Below are 24290 nucleotides of genomic sequence, written 5' to 3' on the forward strand. Positions count from 1 at the left end.
TACTCTTACTTCGCACACCGTTATTTCTAAAATGTCTTGAATACAATTCACACCATCCGGCCCAATTAGACGACAACCCATTTCCCACAGGCAATAACTTTCTCTTTAGAAATTTGGAGGGTAAGACCTTGACGCGGCCCATTTTTGTGAAGTCTGAAAAGAGGAGCGACATCCACGGTTGAAGTTAAAGTTGAGTTTGAATATTTGTGGGTTTGATTGAGATGGAGAAAGAAAAAGATTACGTTGAAGTGCCAAGCCTGTGGAGGATGATTATCATCAAATTGAATGGGGTGGGTAGCTCATATATGTGTGGAGTTCGTTGTTGGGCTCTCTGCTTTTGTTACCACCCATTTGAGAAATTATTCTATTTTATTTGCGAAGGTGTGAAGTGACCAAACACCTTATAAGAGATAGTGTTGACTTCTGTTGACTATTGTGTCATGGTAATGACACCTATGATGAACTATCTTAATATATTATCGTAAAGCTCGACTCCACAAATGTGTAGACAAAACCATTCATGTAACAGTGTAATGAAGAAGACATAAGCAAGCAAAGTAAGGGGCAATGTGGCAAACATATATACACCCATCAGCCTAATCAGATGGGTAGAACCCAACAAACCCAAATTGGGTCTCGTGACTCGATTTCTGACATAGTCAAATTTCATTATTCCTGCCATCTTTTTTGACCCCATTTCTTGGGGGACAAGGATTGTTTGCCCTCCCACTTTTGGTGCCCTCTTGTTTTGTGTGGTCACGGTTAAGCCACGTCAACATTTTATATTGTTTTTTTAAAGAGATAATAAGACAAAAATAAATAGTAATATAAAATGTTGACGTGGCTTAACTGTGACCACATAAACATGAGGGCACGGGAGGGCAAACAATCCTTGTCCTTTCTTGGGTTTGATTCCTCTTAACCTCTTCTATGTCTAAGTGATGTTAGATTTCCTCATTCCTACCCCTATTTTCAAATCGAAGTCAGAAAGTTCTGAAACTTTTTCTGATAGTTCTCTCTCTTTTTTTTTTTTTTTTTTTCTTTAGGTAATTCTGGTAACCATTTTCATCGAGTGATGTAAGAAACTTCATCTACACTTCATGATGTCCAAGTTGGTATGTGCTGTTACTACAATACTAGTTGCTTTAGCGTCAGATTTTGGCCGTTTTCGGTTACAATTGGTTGATGAGCTAGTTACAAAAGCTGTCCCATTCATCGAGGTCTAGCTATCATGTGAATTTGAGCTCATTTGGTTAAATGTTGAAAACTTGGGTTTCTCAAACTTGCCATGTCACCACCACCGCTGCCACCACGGGTGGTGATTTGTGCAGCTCAGTCATCGAGTTTCCTTAAGCACCAGAGAGCGACTAGTGACCTTGTGAACCTGTGTCTAGTTAGTTTCCCAAGATTCAAAAGTGTGGTAATCAAATTAGACTGCCACTTGTTTTTATGATTGATGAAGATCTAACTACTGGATTGTTGTAAATTAGTAGAATGTAATACTCTTAGGATTTTATGGATCAGAAATTCAAACTGATCTTCCGAATTGGATTGCGTAGGGTTGTTGACCTTACCATTAACCACGACTGATGGTTGAATTTTGGTTAATATGCCTGAGTCATTCTTAAATAACAAAGGTAGTACAACAAAGACCCAATTGAGCCCTATGGACCTACCTTTGTTAGGGTGTAATTCTTAGGGGAGATGGATTGTCTGCCCTACCCTCTCCGTACCCTCCCCATACCCTCATGTTTTGTGCGGTCACGGTTAAGCCACGTCAACATTTGCTTTTTGTCTTATTATTTTTATAAAAAAATTAATATAAAATGTTGATGTGGCTTAACCGTGACCGTACAAAATAGGAAGGCATGAGAAGGGTATGAGAAGGGGAGGACAAACAATCCATCTCCATTTTTAGGATGTGCACCTCAGTTCGTGTGCAAGTGGCACGTACAGAGAATTAATTGTTTGTTAGGCTTCTAGATGAGATTGATGTTATGTGTGATTGCTAGTATGAGTAAATAAGTTTTGGATCATGTCGAATGATCCTGTAGAACATGTACATCTGTGTGGCTAGGTGTTGGAAGTCATTGCAAATACAATTTGTTTTTTTATTTATTTTATTTTTTATTTTTATTTTTTATGCTTAATAAAGTGGTGAACTACGATTAGTTTGATTCCTTCATAGGGTATATAGGCAGTCTAACTCGAAAGTTAAATTCAGCCATAAAGTTAATAAACTTAAACGGTGTATCATGTCTCTAAGTTTGAGACGTGATATTATTACGATTCAGTCTAGGTACAAATTGACAATGGCAAAACTCTTGTAGGGAGAGCAACCCGGAGGTGTGAGGACATTTATTAAATGTTTTAGTCATTAAACTTTCTAAGCTTGCCAAGATAAATATGAATTTTAGTTGCAGTTTATTAGTTAGACAGACTTTGTGATTTTATTACCAGGCTTTATGGTTTATGAATTATGTTGATGTTGACGATTTTATAAATATTGTTCTCTATTATTACGTATCTTTTGGCATGCATACACCCACACTATAGGACACAACTTGCACATGTATGGGTTATATTTCAGCTTGTCCATATTATGAACATCCTCTTTCTAGCTTGCACCAGCTACGACTAGTCATTACTTTGAGATTACTCAGTAATAACATGAGTATATGTTTATTCCCTCAACATGTCATTACTTCGAGATTATTCAACAATGACATGGTTATACAATTATATCCTCAGCTTGTCATTACTTTGAGACTACTCAATAACGACATGATTATTACCTTGCTTACACTAGTTACCGCTACTGTATGATATTGTCTGATATACCATGGGTAAGTAACATCTCAGTACTTGTATGTATCAGTTTTTCAGTTTCCAGGCTCAATTTTCCAAAATATATGATATAGGTAATCAAAACAGAGGGGGGGGGGGGTTATGTATGATATATCATGGGCAAGTAACATCTCAGTACTTGTATGTATCAGTTTTTCAGTTTCTATGGCACGCTCAGTTTTCCAAAAGATATGATATAGGTAATCAAAACAGAGGGGGGGGGGGGTGGTATGCATGATATACCATGGGTAAGTAACATCTCAGTACTTGTATGTATCAGTTTTTCAGTTTCTATGGAAGGCTCAGTTTTCCAAAAGATACGATATAGGTATCAAAACAGGGGGAGGGGGGGGGGTGGGGTAAGTATGTTCAAAAAACAAAATATTTTAGAAAATTTATTTTTATTTTTCGCCCCTGAGAACTTAATGGCATAAATCTTCTTGACGTCAAAGCAAACTTTGATGGTTCTGATTAGTTCCTACCGAGTAGGACTACTCTCTTATATTCTCTTAGTTTGTATGAACGTCCATCCTTTAATGTAAAACATATGTCATGCTTTGAACAACTTATCATGCATATAGTGGATCATTAATTTGGTGTGGCCCTTGGGGGGTGTGGTCTTGAAATAATTATAATATTTTTAGTAAGTTTCCAATTTGGACCCGAACTAAATTCAAAGGAAACTCTGCCGAATTTTCAGTAGATTATTCGAAGTCATTTGATTAGATTGTAATGCATGCTCGTTATGGCTATGTCACATTCTCGGTGATGGCTAGCATGCCTTAATTTCGGTGTTCACTTTGACATCAGGATCATAGTGTGTCAGTTTGGTATCAAAGTCGAAGGTACTACTTTGGAAACGGAAGACCGTTGATGTCCTCAGTTCCACTTTGGTGTTGATGTACTTGTGAAAATTTCGAGGATGATATTTTCTTAAAGGGAGTAGATTATCCTATGTCATATTCAAGGGTCTGATGACCAAAATACCCCCACAAGAAAAAGTGTTGACTTTTGTTGACTATCGTGTCGTGACACGTATGATTTATTACTTTGGTATATTCTCGTAGAGCTCGATCCCACGAACATGTAGACAAAAACCGTTTGCGTAAGGGAGTTGTAACAAAAGAGAAATAAGTAAGCAAAGTCAGAGGCTCGTGCTTTGGCATAACGACTCCATCCCAGTGCTGGCGGTTGTGGCGATGGTGGTCCTTGAACACGTTGCTGTAGTCAGATGGTGCGAAAATTAACTTAACACACAAATTAAACCCTCTTGTTGTCAAATTGTAGTATAAATGCAAGTAGGGATCATTCTAAACCGGGGATTAGGAGGGCTTGCTAAAACCTCTAAACTGACTTAAAAACATATAAAAAAAGTTAAAAATACTAAACTAGACTCAAAGAACTTAAAACAAACTCAAAGGACTCAAAACAAACTCAAAGGACTCAAAATAAGCTAAAAACGCTCAAATCTGCCTAAAAACACAAACTGGGCAGATTTGGACTCTAACACACTTTTGGGACACCTAAAAACACAAATCAAAACAGATTTTGACTAATAAAACACTTTAAAGTAAAGGGAATTTTGGTTTTGACGAATTTGAAAACAAAACAAGTAAATTAAAGAACTAATGAAATCTGCACGAATTTGAGTAAATTGAATGGATGGAAGGCTAGCTAGGAGGTTCTTCTCCACACATGACATACTTGCACATAAACCAATTTTCAGTTGTTCTTTCGATCAATCATGAAACTCAACACCCCAGGTTAATTAAGTTCGCTTAAATTAACCTTCAAGTTCTCCTTAAGTTATTGAATTGGATGGGAAAGCGCATACAACAATTCAAGCATTCTTCAAAAGTTCTTTACGTGAACAGGACAATAAAGATACAATCAAAGATCATTAAGCATTATGAAAACTATAAGTATTGACGAGGCATTCGTTACTATGATGAGCATGAAACTCTTGCCAAGAATTTATTTAACGCAATCGTTTATAAGCGACCTCCACTACTTGTGAATATAAGTTTGTAACTATTAGGTGAAACTCTCTTATACTCTAGCATCATATTCATGCATGCAAACTAAGTGTGCACTCTTAATAAACATACACGAATAAGTTATCAATCAAGCAGTTAAACAAATTGAATTCATAACTTATGAAATCACAACTGAAGGTAATCAAATCATATTGCAAGCATGAACATGGTTTCAAATTCCCCCCTAGCTAAGGGGGGTTTAGTTCCTCATACTCACAAAGCAAAGATAAACAAATTTAGACATTGAAAACAAAAGAATGAAAACACCTAAAAACGCTCCAACAATCCAACTTGAATGACAAGCACGTCCAAGGGTCCTCCTTCTTCTCTTTGTTGCGGCACAAGGTGTGGTTTGATGGATGAGTGGTAAATTATGGTGGTGGATGAATATAGGTGAGTTATGGTGAAGGGTGGATGGGTGGATTGTGTTCTCACCCAAGGAATGAAAGTGTAAGTGTATGGAGTTGTGAGATGTGAATGTAGTGTCTTTGGATGGATCTTTTCTCCTCCCTTGTTATGGTGAAGGGTGGATGTATTTATAGGCTAGGGAGAGGACCACCATCTAATTAAGGTGGTAGTGGTGTATGTTGTGGTAATGAGTGGATGTAATGGGTGTAGTGGGTGAGTGTTTGGTAATGAGTGGATGTAATGGGTGTAGTGGATGAATGTTTGGTAATGAGTGGATATAATGGGTGTAGTGGATGAGTGTTTGGTAATGAGTGGATGTAATGGGTGTAGTGGGTGAGTGTTTGGTAATGAGTGGATGTAATGGGTGTAGTGGATGAGTGTTTGGTAATGAGTGGATGTAATGGGTGTAGTGGATGGATGTTTGGTAATGAGTGGATGTAATGGGTGTAGTGGATGAGTGTTTGTAGTTGTAGGTCAACACACTTGCACACACACATGCTGATTTCTAGCCTTCTAATCTTCAAAAACGTCCATCCTCATGTCTCCATGCTTGCACTATCCAATCTTGGCCAAAAAATGCTCCAAAGTGCTCTAAATAGCACTTTGTTGCCAACTTTGTTATTTGAACCTACAAACACACGAAACTAGCTTAAAGTACTAAAATAACTAGAATTAAACTAAGTAAATGCCAAGAAACAAGCTCACTAAGTTGCATAAATATGCTCCTATCATCAGACATGTTGCTCTGGCTAGATAAGATGAAGATCTATTTGGCGTCGGGGGATTGGGAGTCCATTTTGGCGGGGTCATTGTTTGGTTGTAGGGATAGGGAGGTCTTGATGTTCTTCCTAGGTCTAAATAGGGCGTAACCATAGCTGATTAGAGAGGAGTGGGACTCGGTGTTTATGGGTTCGGTGCTTTTGATAGGCATAATAGTCCTACGAGTTGGACAACATCGTCTTCGGGTAGTCCTGCTGTTGGCGAGAAGTAATGACATAAAATTTTACATCATAAATCATTGACATCAAAAGCTGAACAAAACGAGTAATCCCTGATCAGAAGAAATAAAGTTTTAAATATTGTGAAAATGATTTAAATTTGTGGGTTTAGTGAAACTGAAAGAAGGCATGATGATTTAAATTTGTTAAGTTTAAAAAAATGTACCCTTTTAATTATTCTGGAGCCAAGATGCCACACGTCAGAGGAATTAAAACAGTATATATTCCGACTTATTCTGAAAGCTATGGTCTTTGGATGACTATCTATTCTCAAAGATAACAAGTCATTTTTCTGAAACATAGTTGGGGGCAATTGTTGGACCATAATTTTCTAGGGTCGGAGTAAGGCGGATCATAATACAAATACCTCAAAAGTTCAATCATGGATTAACAGCGTCCCATTCAAGCTGAATAAACTGAGTAGTGATGCCACCATCATCATCTTTTGGAGCAGTGGGCGAGGTCCAACAACTTCACTGTGATTGAACATGCTTGTTTCGTAAGATAAGGAAACCTAACCCAACAATGAATCAATAGGTTTCTTATAATTTTGGAGTCCTTACAATCTATAGATTGGTGTGCCACACAAGTAATCACACTCCTAAGAGGATTGAATATCTACTTCCTAGATATCCTTAGGGGTTCTCCTAATTAAATACGGAGTTCCTATCCTAAAAGGTCTCTACCTCGACTATTATAAATATAGCCTTCTAGGGTTCATCTCTGGAAGCGCAATTATCGCACACTTATTCTTTTGCCTACTGCTTGAGTCTCATAATATTGCTACTAACTTGACTGTCGGAACACCTTTGACCGACACCTCTTGGTCTTTGGCCACTTACAGTTGCCTACTATTTTGTAAGTAAACGGATTTTTGCATCTCCACCCTTCACGGCAGTGTGCGAATTTGGTTTGACATTGAACAAATCTATACTTGAGCAAGCTTTGAAGCTTGAATTTCAAGCAAGCAACAACGAGGATGAGTATGGAGTGCTACTCCCCGAACTTAGGACATCAATGGAACTTTAAGTGAAAGAACTATCAATCCATCGGGAGTCGACTTTGATTCTCAACCAAGTCAAGGGAGAATACGTCACCCATAATCCAGCTATGGGGCTCTGTTTGGCCAAGGCCAAGAAACTATTCAAAAAGTATGAATTCAGCAAATCCCACATAATGAAAACAGTCATGTTTATGCACTAGAAAACATCGCATCCACTGCGAATCACTGTCCGATGAATTATTCCCTTCGAGTACCTCCCTACCCCAAGAGTTCGCGAAACAGAGCTAGACATGGTTGCTACTATCGATACAAGAGAGAATTGGATGGATGAAATCATTGACTACATCCAGGACAAGAAAATTCTTAAGCATCACCACTTGGCAGGAAATTTGTCCAAAAGGCTTCAAGGAGCACTGTTATTCACGAAAGACTCTACTGACATTCTTACTCTAGACCTCACATATTGTGTGTGACTTCGGAAAAAGGCTTACAAATCTTTAGTGATATCTATTCGGGTATCCGAGAACCACTCTAGTGGAAGATCTTTAGCAGATAAGGCAATAACGGTAGGTTATGAGGCTGAATGCTTTAGATTGCGCCTAGACCTGTGACAAGTGTCAGAGGTACGCACCAATGAATCATGAACATGCAAAAGAACTTAACATCCTTACTAGGGCATGACCCTTCAAGAAATGGGGCATCGATCGTGTTGGTCCGCTTAAGAAGGCCATAGGAAACAAGGAGTACTTAATAGTAGCAACATATTACTTTTGTAAGTGGATTGAGGTAGAACCTTTATCTTTGATAACTAGCGCAGTGGTCATACATTTTTTTTTTGGAACAGACATTTCTTATCATTTTAGAATGCCTCACACTATATTTATTGACAATGGTTTGCAATTCATCAGCTTTGAAGTCATGAACTGGTACAAGGTTTTAGAATCCGTCATCTCACCTCCACTCCACAATACCTTAGGGCAACGGTCAAGCAGAAGTTTCAAACAAGACAATCTTACAATGTTTAAAGAAAAGACTTGAGGAAAAGGGCAGATGGCCAAAAGAACTGCTCGAAGTTCTATGGCATATTGCATCACTGTTTGTAAATCAACTAGGAAACCTCCATTTCCAATGCTTATGGAACATAAGCTATTATTACTGTCCAAGTCATAACAATGCCAAACTTATACATTGAAGAAATGACTGAGTTAGAAAAAGTTGAGATCGTCAAATCCGACCTCGACTTTGTGGAAAAACGTAGGGAATGTGCCCAAGTTTGATTTGCTGCCTTTCAACTTCAGATTCAGTCATACTAAAAAGAGGTGTTAAGCCTCAAAGTTTTCATGTTGGAGACCTTGGCTTAAGGAAAATCTTCCAAAACATAAAACTACCAAAGAGGGCAAGCTCGGGGCAAACTGGAAGGGTTGTATAGAGTCGTGGGAATAGGAGACAGAGGAACATACAACCTGACTCACATCGATAGAACTCTAATGGCCAAAAGGTGAAATGTCACAATTTCCAGCGGTACTACTAAAGATCTCACAATGTTGCGGCCTACGTATAAACAAGTTTATGGAGAACTCATATCCTTAATGCCCCGCCATAGGCTACTGGCCAAGAATGGTTCATAATGCATTACAAATCACGACATTCTTTCTTAGAACTAGACCAGTGATTTGATTATTCTTCCCAAAGATATATAGGCAGTTTAATTCAGATTCAATCACACCCCCTCATTAAACCCCTATTTCTTTTATAATAAAAAAGTTTAAAGTTTAATTATCTCTCGACCTTTGTCTGTTCCTTCATTTGTTTTTCTTTTTTATGGTATAGGGAATCCCCAATATCCTAAATAATACAAGCTTTGAAATTTCGCATAATTGCAAGTCTAAAAATTCAAAGTGATAATGTAAGAGGAGTCTCCTATAGCCCATTTTGTGGTGTTCTAGTTAGCACCTTAGGAGGCTCGAGCCGTATTGAGTGCGGCTACGATAGGCAGACTACAGACACAGAGACATTGCCCCTTACTCTGCAAGTTCCAACGTACCATCCAGTTTTTGAAAAGATTATACAACCAAATGATTGTAGGTTATAACATCTGAACCTAAGCTCTACACCATTCGAGCGAATAATCGAAAAGGCTATCCAAAAATTATCTGATTGGTTGCTCTGAACTCTGACTTGGAGACTGATTACTTTTATATTGAACCAGCGTACTACGCCAAGTACATTATGCGGCACCATATGTCTAATGCAGGTTTGAATTAGGAATCCAGACTAGGAAACCCTCCAGAGGAATTTTTATTTTAGTGGAGCTCTAAAACATGAAAACACCTTAGCCAAGTTAACTAAGTGTAGTCTGATCAGAAATGCTCAGGTCCAACGCATATGGTCTAACAAAAAGATCAAAAAGGTGTTTCTGACCCACATACAAGTGACCAATTACCTAACAAACTTTCATTTAAGATTCACTAGGATGAACACATAATTTGGACTAAGAAGAAAACCCCTTCTTGGTGGCACGTTGCAACTATTAAAATCCTCAAACCTGGAATCGGTAAGATGAAAGAACAAACGGACATATAGTCTCACTTAAAGGAAGAAGATTACACTAACATTAAAAACCGTACATCATTTCGGGCATGACTCATCACTTTCTCATCCTTTATTTGACCAATGCATCAAAGCATGTATAGAGTAAAAGATTTTTCATGAGTTTTTAAACTTGGTGTTAGAATATGGTGGTACTCCGATTATCACAGTGAAAATCTCTGTATACACTAAGTTTGAGAGGCAACATTTTTCCAAATCAATGTTATTGAGAGAGGCTTATAGCTCTGTCCCAGGCTTACAAGCTTATTCGTGTTTTGCTCTGTTACTTATTACTCCATAGGTTTACTTCATAAAAATTTGTCAGATTAAAACTTTATTCCGTGATTAGGAAACAAAGGATGAAAAGTTCCAAGCGCTTTACTCTAACAAGATCAATGACTTGGTTAAAACAACACTTAAAAAAATGTGTAGGCACATGTGTATTGCATAATCAAAGTCCCATGAGTTGGGAAAAAAGTACAATTCTTTGGGAAGACATGCCCTCACCCTTACCGCAAAATTTATGTAAGAAAGGTGCTTTCTTCCAGTGGTGATGCTTGTTATTCTAGCTTGTTCAGCTGACTTTAGGAGGATGATGAGAGGATTCAATGAAGAAGAACCCACTGAACAATCTCGACACTCTGCTCAAGTTGAATGCGTATGCAAAGGTTGCAAGGAGTATGTTGTCATAGAGCAGAGTATGGAGATACAGAACCTGATGAGGAGAAAAGTTTACTATGTTTTGGCTTGTCCTTAATTTTTGATAACAATGAATGGGAGCGTTGCAGATTTCTTGGCCACATGTCCTAATTATCAAGGGCTAAAAGTGAGGAATGGGTACAAGAGTTGGAGTATAGCAAAAATGGAGGAGAGCCATACTTTGGATATGAAATTTGGAAGAGAAAAGTTTGAAAAAAAGGAAAGAAAATATAAGCTATGAAAAGAGTCTTTGAATAATCTCACAGTTGAATTCAGAACGCCTCACCTCGAGAGTCATGTGTCCAAAGGCAGAAGTCAATTGATAATGTAAGGAGCCGCCCCTTGTTTATTGTGCACACGTAATATGACATCCCTCATCATTGTTGTCTTCGTGCCACAACTTTCGAGCCTGAATGTCTAAACAACTCATGACTTATGAAGTTGAATTACCACATGTTGGAAAAATTCAAAACGATATGTATTTCGCTTTACTTCAAAAGGCATGGTCTTTGGATCCTCAAGGGGAACAACCCTTTTAGTTGCATAGTTAGGGGCAATTATAGGACCATAATTTTTCAGGGCCGGAGGAAGGTGGATTGGAACAAGAATACCTCAGAAGTCCCGTCATGACGACTTTCACCACAAAACTGTACAAATGCATCAGTGATGCCACCATTATCTTGTTTCGAATAAGTAAGAAGTCCGTCGACTTAGCTAAGATTGACCATTCTTGTTCCGTAAGATAGGGAAACTAGATCTGGTATGGAATCAGCCAGGTTTCCTATATTCTTGGACATTCCTGCAATTTAGAGATTTGGCGTGTGGCATATGTAATCACACTCTTAAGATGATGCAATATTTACTCCTAGAAATCCTCTGGAATTCTCAAAGTTTAATACGGATTCTATATCCTAAAAGGACTCATCTTATCTGGTATAAATACGTCAATCCAGGGTTCATCTCTGGTAATACAATTATCACGTACTCCATTCTCTAGCCACTGCTTGAATCTCAAGTATTTGCTTACTAACTTGATCGTCATAGAGCCTTTGGCAGGCACCCAACCATTCCTAATGTTGCTTATGGTAGTTTCTTGTTTTAAAGGTAGTTGAGTTTGTGCATCTCCACTGCTTGTGGCTGTGCACGAATTGGTCCCAACAAGCACCAAAAATAATTTGAAATCAGGTTTCATTTTCTCATTAATCCTACTCCTCTTTCTCTGCCCTCCAAACAATACAATCAGAATCAAAATCATTTGGGCCAAGGATTGCAAGGGAAAGGGTGGGTTGATGATTCGATGGAAAGGGGTTGGGTTACAGATAGACGGGAAAGGGAGGAGTCGACGTATTATAGAGGACGGGTGGCTCGACGAAGCTGGCGACTTAGATCTGGAAGAAGACTGACTGGCGGGAGTTGATGCTTGACTTTGCTATTGTTGATGAGACAAGTGACCCGTGAGATGTTATTATTTTGTAGTTTTAATTGTTTTTAAAACATTTTAAATTTTTTTGGTTTTTATATAATTCACATGGCACAATATTATTATAACACTGGGTTCTATCTGTGTGCCAAGTGAGCACACTTGATAAAATTTTTGATGGGATTCTAACGGAAAAACGAGATGATTTACGGCATCTAATTTTCAGGACGAAATTGATTGATTTTCGATTTCAATGACTAAAGTGAAGAGTTTGATCAATTTATGATAAAACCTTTTTTTTCTTTTTTTTTTTTCAGCCGTTCTTCCATGGCCAGTTCTCTAGTGTTGCTTACTTTTCAAGCTTCTTAAATCAATTATATTTTTGGGGAAAGTCAGATGCATATTCCTTATTTTTGTTGGGCATGAGCTTATGATCCTATGGAAGTCAATCATGCATGTTCTTGTAGGCACCAAGTCTGTCTCTACTCACTACGAGCCACCAGCAGAGATTAGGTTTTTGATGCTAAAGTAACTAAAGATATGGCAACCAATTTGCAGCTTAATTGAAAACAAACCAACCAACAATGTCCAATCTGTCAAATTACAATCAAACATACAGAGATGAGAGATGTTTCATTTACGTTGAGGTAACCACGACTGGCACTAAGGCCAATAGCAAGTCAACTAACAAGCACTTTTTTTTTAAGTCCTCTCTACTGCTGATTAATTGACATTGTCAATCAATTAATTTTATCATTAAAAAAAAATTATTGAAAGAGCTCAGCTGGCGGGTAACGTTGGTTTTGGTTGGCAAAAAGTTCACATGGCTCTCACTTTGTATCATTCAATTCAACACATCACATGAAAAATTAATTAATTAAAAAAAAAAAAAAATTTTAGAAAAGAAAAGTGTAGCCCAAGAAAAAGTTGAGCACCTAGCTAGTGACTTAAGAAGAATCAGGAACCACCTTGAAAATGGCCTCCCCTTTTATTTATCAGACGTGATCCTAGTTTCTTTTTCCAAACTTTTCCCAACATTTTGCATCCTATTGGATTTAAAGGAAGCAAACACTTCAACTTTGATCATTAAAGCTTGGAGCTCGATCAGCAAAAAACTTTTCTTTATTTGTCTTCAACAATAATACAGCCAGCCATGGATATTTCTATGAAAAGAAGAACGCTGCTTAAGGTCATCGTCCTTGGAGATAGTGGGTATGTGATGCCATAACTGATTTTCTTTCTGCTGTTAGTTTTTTATACAAGGATATTGGAAGAGGGTAATCGAACTTGAGCCCTCATGTGTAAGGACGAACGTCCTTTAACCAACTTAGTTACAAGCCCCTTACACTAATTCTTCTTTTCCCCTGTAATCGGGTTTGTTCACTGATATCAACTATTTTCTTCTTTGGCGCCCCCCCCCCCCCCCCCACCAAAAAAAAGAAAGAAAAAGAAAAAGAAAAGATCTATTCTTTACTGATATGAACTATGTTCTTCTTGTTTATGTGCAATTTCAGGGTGGGAAAGACGTCTTTGATGAATCAGTATCCTTTCCATATATGCAACCAGAACCGTAATTATATATGAACACACACACACACACACACAGAATTGATCAGTTGTCATTAATTCTGTATTTTATGATGTTGGTGTTTGATTTCTCTTCGTTTGTATGTCCACATGCTGCAGTTAACACAAATATTGAAGAATGTGGTTTATTTTCTGAAAGGGTAGATGTGGTTTGAATTCTTGTTTTGCTGCGATCAGGTCTTGTATATACATATTTTTCATGAAAAACTGTAGTTGAATGGCGGTTCTTTGTTAGTTTGTTCATGCATAAATTTTGAGGACATGAATGGACAAGCATTAAACTGGAACTTATCGTTAGTAATTGATTCCACATAACATGGTTTTATGCAAACTTGTGCATGGCTACATTTGAATATACTACTATGTGTGGATCCTTTATGTTTTGTCCAGATATGTTTATAAGAAGTTCAATCGACAATATAAAGCTACAATTGGTGCAGATTTTGTCACCAAGGAACTTCAGATTGATGACAAATTGGTGACCTTGCAAGTGAGTAATTAGAACATTAATACTATCTTATATATTATTCACATACAGCTAACTAAACAAGGCTTAATTATGCTTTTTTTAATATGTTTGCTGCGTCTGTATTTGACAGATTTGGGACACAGCAGGGCAAGAAAGATTTCATAGTCTTGGAGCTGCGTTTTATCGCGGATCAGATTGCTGCGTTCTTGTGTATGATGTGAATGTTAATAAATCATTTGAAGCACTTCAGAACTGGCATGAAGAGTTTCTCAAACAGGTTTCCGAAAACGGTTCTTCATTTTTCCAATTTGTCAGTTCATGGTACGTAATCTTTATTTCCGAATATTTTCATTTTCATTTTCATTAATGGTTATCAGGCAGATCCAACTGACCCAGCAGCATTTCCCTTCATACTACTGGGAAACAAAATTGACATAGATGGTGGAAACAGCCGTGAGGTATATATACATGGATAAATGATGCATCCTGAAAATTTTCTAAGCTTTATTCTTGGAATTAATACAACATATTAATTTTGCAGGTTTCTGAGAAGAAAGCTAGGGAATGGTGTGCTGCAAAGGGAAACATACCTTACTTTGAGACCTCGGCGAAAGAGGATTACAATGTTGATGAAGCATTTTTATGTGTTGCAAAAACAGGACTAACCAATGAACATGAACAAGACATGTAAGTACACAACTTGACATGATTACCATTCTTTCTATACACAACAAAATGTATAGGGTTCATTCTGGTTCCTTCCACATCTTTTATTGTTGCCTATCTTGATTATGGTATGCTTGGCTGTTCTTTCAGCTAAAAGCATTTCTAGAATGGCTAAAAGCGCTTTTAGAATGTCTAAAAGTGCTTTCACATAACCAAAAACACTCGTGATAACATTTGGAAGCAAATGTTCAAATGCTTCCAAGTTCCGGGGTCGGAAAAAAGATAATGCTTCCAAGTTAAAAGATTTGTAGTGTACATATGGAGAAGGACCTAGTAGCAAGGTGTTCACCACACTTCTGAGTGTTCATCTAGGAAAACCACTGTTCTAAAAATCCCCGCCTAGGCGATAAGCGGCTGGTCACCGCCCCGATTAATGCTTAAGCATTTGAAAATTATGAAACGGCGCCTAGACCAGCTGAGGCGCCCGCCTATCCCGCCCAGACCCGCCTAGGCACCTGCCTAGGTTACGACTCACTTAGACAAAAAAATAGATAACTTTCATTTTGCATTTAATTTTTTTTAATAAATTGTAAGAGACTTGTTGAATACTTAAATGAGCACAAACTATATGTGCGTTCCCCATGTTTTCATTATGTTCCAATACTTCATAATACATATGTTATTCTATTTTGTAATTTATGATGAAATTATATATATTTTAAGTATAAACAGATACTTATTTACACGAAATATGATGAATTTACTTAAATCCGCCTAGTCCGCCTAGGCGCCTAGGTGCTAGGCCAATGGATTTACTTAAATCCACCTAGTCCGCCTAGACGCCCTCCCGCCTAGGCGCCTAGGTGCTAGGCCCCAACTCGCCACCCGACTAGCACCTAACGTCTTTTAGAACCTTGATGAAAACTTGGATTTCATCGTGCTTATTAAAGCAGTTCTAGCAAAAAGTTTTTATGAGCATAAATGTTTCGTACAAAATCACTCTCAAACAAACCCATTGTCTCTTTTTCATTTCTATCTCGAAGGTACAACATAACCAAGCTAATATGCTAGTTTTCAATGCTGCAGTTACTTCCAAGGTATTTCAGAAACTGTTTCAGAAGCAGATCAAAGAGGAGTCTGTGCATGCTAAGGATGGGCTACCTCTTCTGAATATGTAATATTTTTCTATAATTTTTTCATTCTTTTGAGGGTGGAAGAAAATATGTCATACCTTCATGTGTTATAGTGTGCCATCGAGCATTCCTAAATGTACCATTGTGAGTCTACATTTTAGCTCTAATTTTCACAACTGCGTATGAAATGAACTATGTACCATTGTTTCTGTTCGAATTAAAATAACCAAGACAGAAATATCTTATTATGAGTATGGTTTTACCTTCTCATGAAGCTTTTATTTTTAGGTTCCGAGTCTTTTTTCTTTCTTTTCAATATAACGGTATTAAGAGTGGGGAATTTGGATTAAGCCGCACAGTGAAACAACCATAATACGATATCAAAATGTATTATTCATGGGACTTCAATCCAAGACCTCTCACTTACAAGTGAGGAGGAATACAACTAGATTGTAGTGCTAGTGGCTAGACTTTGACTATAACTATAAGACACTTAGATAAATACTTTATTTTATACAACTATGTTGACATTAAGGGCTGAAAATAAATTGGTATAGAACTTGTCACACCCGATCGTGACATACATCTAGGATTGACGCGTGATGCTTTACTGTAGGGGATGTGAGGAAATACAAACAAGAAATACCGAACTAAAATTATAATAAAATAAGATGGTGGGTTATGGTCATAATCAAGACACCGAAAATCACGAAGGATGCACCCATACATCCATTAGCCCTTCTAAATCAATACACAAGGTTCTCAAATCTATTGTTCATAAATACAAAACTATGGCTACAGAGACACAGTTTGGCTGAAGCCTATACCTCTAAAGCTTCACATTGTAGACCGAATCTAAGGCATCAATGAACCAACAAAAACAAGGTATGCGATTTCGGACCACTTAATGAAATCAATGAAGATTGGGTTCCGGATCACTTGTGAAGTCAAGACTTAGTTGTTTTTGGCTTTCTTTGTCAATCTTGTAATTATGTACCACACATGCTCTTTAGATCAATTTTCCTTAGATTAGACTTTAGGATACTTGGTTCTAAAATCTGAGTTATGGAGGATCAAAGTGCTAATGGTGTTGCCTCAACTCAAGTAAGGTTTGTACATGTATATACATTTTACGTTTAAATTTCTTATGCATTATGACTAGTGAAGTTGTCCTATCATAATTGCTTACTGTTTTTATGCGAGCTGGGCATGCAATTTAAGGCAGCCCACATGGGCTGACTGACACCTTTTATATGAGATTGAATCACTATTGATCTGCTCAGATTGCTTTTACATTTGACAAGTATCTTTTTGTATTCTTGTCTGCAGCAATCAAAGATTATTTTTTAGAAAGTGTCTTTGTTTTGCGTCTCCAACTCAGGTCTCCTAGGAGTATCAAGCATTTTTTTGGGTATAGTTCTTCATTGAATATTTATAAAACTATCCATGAAAATGCTTGCTTAAATCTTCTTAGAGGCTTTAATATGCTAGTTTTCAATGCTGTAGTTACTTCCAAGGTATTTCAGAAACTGTTTGAGAAGCAAATCAAAGAGGAGGCTATGCATGCCATGATCATCCCCAATTAGGGGTTCTATAAGAGGCTGGAAAAGTGGTGGATATACCTCATTTTAAAGCTATGAGAACTCTTTGCGTCTCTAAAAAAGAATATCCCCCAGTGAGGGGCTATATACCTTTCAGGCTCTATATAGGGCTATACATTTTTTTATGTTGAGATATCATTACCCAGCAACTTTTTGGTGCGTGTTAACTTTTCTTAAGTTAGTTTTTGAATGTATTATCTAAATTCTTTGTATGAACTTTTCAACCTAAAAAAATTTAAATTCTGACAAAGTTAGATTTCATCACTTATGAACCGTTGGATTAGATTCTCTTATCTCAATCTCATCTGTTGGAAAATTCAAATGTCCACTTTGCACTCCGAAATAATTAGATTGCACATGTGTGTAATTAATATGGACATAATGGCTAAGTCTTGTCTTTGTAGCATTTTAATAATTAAATTGTAATGACTTTACAATTTAGGTTCGTTTGCTTGTTTATGCTTTCAAATAAATAAATTGTAATGCCCACACAATTTAGGTTTGCTGTTTTTTATGTTTTTGGTTTAGGTCTTAAACTACCAGTGTCATTTCAATATGTAGTGTTATTTATTTTGAAATTAATAAAAGTAAGTCGTCCTTTTAGTAGAACATCTTATATCATTTTATGTCTTAAACATTATACATACAAACAAAATGTAGGACCCTTTGGAATAAAAAATTAAAAAAAAAAAGAATCAAAGAAAAGGAATAAAAAATGACAGTATAAGTGTAATCGCAAGTAGAAGAAGTGTGACATAATTTGGCTCACATGGGTTGCTACTTTTCTCATGGGACCCACTGTTTTTTGGGGCTGGATGTAGCCTAATTTTTTGCTACCCAAGGAATGAAGTTGCCAACTCAAATGGTGGATCTAGTCCAATTTTCTGGCTCATTAGGGATGCAATTTTTTTATTTATTTTTTGGTCGAAATTAGGAATGATATTTTTCACTAGGACTTTAAATATAGTAGCCTTGTAAAGGATAAAGTCTCCATTGGAGATACTCTAAGGATGGACTATCTCTTCTGAATATGTAAAATAATTTCTTTTGAGGGTGGAAGAAAATATGTCATACCTTCATGAATTATAGTGTGCCATCGAGCATTCCTAAATGCACCATTATGAATCTACATTTCAGCTCTCTAATTTTCACATCTGCGTGTGAAAATGAACAATGTACCATTTCTCTACTCAAAATAAAGTAACCATGACAGAAATATCTTATTATGACTGGTTTTCCCTTCCGATGAAGCTTTTATTTTAACATTCCGAGTCATATTAACGTTCCGAATCATTTTTATTTCTTTCACTATAATGGTATTAAGAGTGGAGAATTTGGATTAAGCCACATAGTGAGACAACCACAACACGATATCAAATGTAATATTTGTGGAGTCTAAAATAATTTCAAAAATTCTAGAGGCGACACGTGGACTTTTGCTCAAGAAAAACAAGATTGCCCTCGTTAAATGAGCAGACTCCTCATATACTCCTACACCCAGCTCAACACCCCTGAAGGTCCATATAGCTGAAAACAACTGCCCACAGCTCACCTTCCCATGACAAGGAAAAGTCAAAGCATTAAAGATAAGGATTAATAACCCAAATCATATCTTTAATACATTCCCATTTAAAGATTGACTACATTCTCAATTCAAGATAGACTCCATTCAAGTAAGTAATATATTTAACTCAATTAGGGATATTTACACCATTATCTCAAGCTATTATTTTCTACTTAATATCTTGAGAATATTCTCTCCATAAACCTTGGATGCCGCCATGTGTAGGGTAAAACCCTAACAACATAGTCGGCCATTCCCCTATTCATTCCTCCATCTCTACCAAATTTTGGTAAGTTTTGGAACCCCTAAAAGCCCTAAACACCCCTCACCCTCCACCTGGTGGGCCCGTGAGGCTTAGGTTTTTGATCAAAAGTGTTGATTGTTTTACAGGTGCATTTTTGTCAAAGGAAGAGATGGAGGAAATTTGCATCGACAAATTGGTGCTTTCATTGAGAGCTCATTAAAATACTCGAAGAAGACTCTCGCAATTGGTTTTTAGAATTTTCTATTATGTTGAATTTCTCACATATCACATCAATTAATTTTTCCTAGAAAAGTTTCTTGATCAATCCTTGGAGAAGAATACAATGATAGGAAATTCATAAACCACGGTGAATGAAATCAGTACGTTCAAGGATTTGGACCAGAGAGTGGAGACAAGGACATAGCCCTACGATGGCGATACTTAAGGCTCAATGTGACCCAGTAGCAATAGCAGGGCTACTAGGCCACGACCCAAGAAGGTGTCATGCAGTGTGCCGATCCCCAAATCCCTGGGCAGGAGGCCCAGGTCCATGTAATGGCCCATGGGTATGAGGCTCAAGGCGTGGCAACTACCATAACAGGCTTAGGGTAGAAGGCCCAGCCCATTGCAGTAGCAAGCCTTGTTGCACAGCTGTACCAGCCAACATGAAGAGCCTACGGGCAGGTAGCCCAGGCCCACCTAGCTGCCAACCTGGCCTACCTTACTACCAGCCAAGCCCAAGCCCAAGCCCGGGAAGAGCAAACCTTAACCACCCAAAAGGGTTGGCCCACCCCGCAACTCGTTCTAGTGACCCATCTCGCAACCCTAGACCAGTCAAAGATCATTTCAGGCAATCCAGATTCTGACCATTGGACCAACGATCGACCCAGGGATGTTTTCATCCATTTTTTTGCAAGTTTGCCCGCTTCGAGCTTGAGTGTTATACTTGCAGCTCATTACACTTCCACCACATATGGAGACGCCGATCATCCATACTCTTCCACTCCAAATGGCGGACATTACCTGGCCCGGCAGTTCGTTAACTTAACCAGCGCCTTCGCGTAATAGGCCATCTTGGTAAATCAGCTCCTTAAGTGCATTGAGACGCATCGCCCCCCAGATAAGGTGCCCCAAGAAGGACAAGGACAGATGATCATGACTCATTCCAACAATGTATTAAAAAACAACCGTTTAGCTCGCCACGAACTGTGTGTTCGGATGGTGTACACTTTCGGTTTGGCCCTTAAGAAAACATCTTCTCCCACCTTAGTGCGTAGAGAAAATTTCATTCCCGACTTATCTCACGAGTCAGTGTGCATTCAAGGTTGGGTCCACACTCTAACGAGCACTTCGGACATTCTTGGTGAAGTGTCCACACAAGGTTAGGTCCATAAAGAGATCCTTCTGCAAGGCACCATAGTAGGTAACTACAAGATAGACCGAAAAGAGCACGAGAGCGAGCAGGACATCAATAAACTATCAAACCAAACAATGTGGTCAAGAGTATTGTATTAGAGAAAGCTCGTATTACATTGTAATCCCAAACTGGATAGGTTTTCCACCTCTTCTGATTAGCTTGGGTAGCCATGACATACTGCTAGATGTCACTCATGGTTTGTGGAAGCCCTAAAGGTGTTTAATCACTAAAGGGAGAATTGAAAGTAAGTTTCAAATCACAATCGATTTGAAGAGTTCTAATCACCAATTGTCTTGCTAAAAGGAATCTAATGGATCATACACCGAGTAAGGTAGAGATTGAAGAAACAACGGAGATGAGTAAGGATAATTAAATGGTTTAATTATTTATGGCTAGGATTAATTAATATGTTAATTAATCAATCGAATAAGTTCGTTATAGACCTTGGGTTAGTTTTGGGCCGTAAGGCCCAATGGGATTTGAATGTCAAGCCCAGTAACTCAAGTTGTTTGACAACTTGAAAACACAAAGGGCCTCAAGGCCCAATAAACCTATCAAGGCCGACTATAGGGTGAAGGGTAGGCAAACTTGTGTTAATTGCAAGTTTGCCACTCCATTGTGAGGTGGTATAAAGGAAATTTATAGCCATTTCATCCTAGGGGTTTTCTTTTTGAGGAAATTAGAGAGAACACAAGCTCTCCCTTTCTCTCAAAGACCCCGGCCACCCTAGAGGAAAATGGCTAGCAATCTTTCTTCCTTTAGGTCACTCATCTCTTCTTCAATGATCTCCTTGGTGTGGAGACTTAGAGGTTCTTTATTTTGGGAACTTGGAGAATCTGAATCCTTCATCCATCCAAGATGTCATGGAGCCAAGAAGCAAAGTTCCTCCATCCATATCCATGGAGTCAAGGAGCAAGGAGACTAAGGAAAGAAGGCCCTCACAGGGGTGAATATCCTTTGCTAAGCAAATAGGTGCTTCAAAGGTATAAAAGTTTCTCACTTATTTTCTTTAAGATTTGAGTTGAGTCTTGGTTCATCATAATTACTAGGCCTTGAATTTCATGGGTAAAGTTTTGATTTTGAGTGCATACAAGCATGATTCCGCCTTTTAATTGTTAATTGCATGCATATATGTTTCTTAAATGAACTTGTTTCACAAGTATATCTTTCACCGACACCTTATAACAATGCAAAGAGGTTAAACGACGAGAACAAGCCAAAAGGCAGGCGCACAGACCATTCCCCGATGAAAGAAGGCCGGATACCCAAAGCTTGCACTAAGTTCTCAATCCCAATCAACCAGATCCTCTGCGACCTCAAGAGGGGATCGTGGTTCAAACTTTCACTACTCTGAAGAAGATCTAAGGTCTGACCAAGCAAGTCGTGGCGCTCAATCATCATCATGACGCATATTCTGAACAAATCCAGACGTACGATGGTAAGGGCGTAGACATTAGCGGACATTTCGAAAAATGCAACAACTTAGCCCAAATGCGTGTTTGGGGTAGACAAGCACCAGAATGACGCATTGTGATCATTAGCTAGACAGTTCCTCCAACTACCAGAGATCAGAAGCACATCTAGTCATCATTACCTAGACGGTTCCATACATGGAGTAGCCCAGCGCCAGCAATCACGCACCGCCTCCTGTTGCACGCAACTCAGCCCTGGAATGGCCCAATACTAGCAGTTGAGCATCGTCTCCTGCTGCATATAACACGGCCCCAGTCGGCCTTAGCTCTGTTGTTTTTTGCCATGCCTATCATGCATAACAGCTCCTGGCCATTCCAAACTTGTCTCTTAGCTTCCTAATGGGCCGACTTATGCTTCACGGCTTCCCGTCGCGTAAATCCAGCCAGCGACATTCCTAACTTCAAAGCATCTAACAACGAAGTCGAATACGAGGCTTTATCAACAGCCCCCAGCTAGTGAAAGATTTAACGATGAAAAAGCTCGTGATCCATTCAGATTCTCAACAAATCACTAATCAAAGCCTCAGGGGAGCACACAACAAAATGTCCAAGGATGGCATACTACTTGGAAAATGTTCGGGAGCAGTTCATTACGTTCCCCACTTACACCTTTATGTGGGTTTCACAAGCAGTTAGAGGTCTCAAGTAGTTCACCGAACAAGACCCCACATGCTAAGGATTATTTTAGTTGTCCAGCAGTCCAACTTTTCTTAGCTGCACTTACAACGACTTAGATGTTCTCCAGTGCGAGAGGGTTAACCAATCCCCTGACATTCATCTGGGTCTGCTCTCTAGTGCGAAAAGGTAAACTGATTTCCCGAATGTGAGAGGGTAAACTAATTCCTTGACATTCATCTGGGTAAGCTTTCGAGTGCGAAAGGGTAAACTAATCCCCCATCTAGGTAAGCTCTCTAGTGCAAGAGGGTAAATTAATTCCCCGACACCCATCTGGGTTTGCTATCTAATGGGATAGGGTAAACCAATTCCCCGACACCCATCTGCTTTCTAGTGTGAAAGGGTAAACCAACTCCCCAACACCCATATGGGTAATCTCTCAAGTGTGAGAGGATAAACTAATTCCTTAACACACATCTGGGTAAGCTCTCAAATGTGAGAAGGTAAGCTAATTCCTCGACATCCATCTGGGTAAGCTCTCTAATTCGATAAGGTAAACTAGTTCTCTGATACCTATCTGGGTCTACTTTTCAACAGAAAGGGGCAAACTACCTATGAATTTCCACACAACTACTCATTTTGATGTGATTAGTTAATGATTATCATATTCCATAAATCTTTATCGTGTTGTGATGTAGGCCATATAGCTTAAAGGATCGAATACTCAAAGACTAGCTAAGCAACAAATGGTCAGGGGGCAGCAGTTCACACGAACTCAGCATCTCCATGCCCCAAGAAACAAAGACTTACGGCCATAGTGGCTACACAGACTCATTTGCTTTTCTAAAAGTAGCATATCCAGGTGCTAGCCTTATGGTTAAAAGTTTTGCAAGAAGCTTCAAATAAGCAGACTACTCATTTAGTAAAGAAAGCAGTTTATTAAATTTTTAGAAAATTGATAAACTTCAAAATTGCACGAAAGTCGCCAAAATTCGACACAAGTTAAACAAAGCAGACTGCTCATTTAGTAGCTTGGACGACCTTGGACTCTCAAGCAACCATCCTGCCTTCAGCAGCCACTTTATACTCAACAGTTTACTCATCCGATACTTCATCTCCAACAGCTCTGATCTTGGCAGCTCTATCCTCGACTGCTCCATCTAGGGCAGCCGAGAAATTAAACTCAAGCAGTTCCCTCATTCTTGGCAAGAAGTACGAACATGGTAGCAGCAGAAGGAACATGCTTTGATATCTTTTTAACAACCGAACCCATTTTTCCAAGTGACGAAATTTCATCCTCTACTTCTCGTAGTGGTGAGCCTTTCAAAAACCTATCAAGACTTAGCCATAGCTAGATACTTCACTATGTCTCTAGACCTAGACCCTGGAAATAGCTTGATGTCAAGCTTTTCGGAGGTAGCTAAAGACTACTTCTCAACTGAAAGTCGAGCAAGCAAACTAGCATACTAGCACGGCCCCCGCGCCATTCTCTTCTGCCCAAGCCAAGCCAACTTCTGGCCCC

At 38.5% G+C, this 24290-nt stretch overlaps 1 protein-coding gene across 2 annotated transcripts; it reads left to right on the plus strand.

The window, feature by feature from the left end:
* The first annotated feature begins 12886 nt into the window (after positions 1-12886).
* LOC126601972 (ras-related protein Rab7-like) lies at positions 12887-17399 on the plus strand. 2 transcript variants are annotated; one of them, XM_050268739.1, is made up of 7 exons: positions 12887-13212; positions 13515-13541; positions 13978-14077; positions 14187-14333; positions 14434-14514; positions 14598-14743; positions 17362-17399. In XM_050268739.1, exons 1-7 carry the CDS (start codon positions 13154-13156, stop codon positions 17390-17392), a joined length of 591 nt encoding a protein of 196 aa, XP_050124696.1. In that variant the 5' UTR covers positions 12887-13153; the 3' UTR covers positions 17393-17399. The 2 variants fall into 2 exon arrangements, with proteins under 2 accessions (XP_050124696.1, XP_050124695.1); XM_050268738.1 differs by lacking the exon at positions 17362-17399 and adding an exon at positions 15809-16106 and having other exon boundaries at positions 12891-13212.
* Positions 17400-24290: the final 6891 nt, after the last annotated feature.

The sequence above is a fragment of the Malus sylvestris genome, chromosome 15 (assembly GCF_916048215.2).
Source record: "Malus sylvestris chromosome 15, drMalSylv7.2, whole genome shotgun sequence".
In the NCBI taxonomy this organism is placed as follows: domain Eukaryota; kingdom Viridiplantae; phylum Streptophyta; class Magnoliopsida; order Rosales; family Rosaceae; genus Malus; species Malus sylvestris.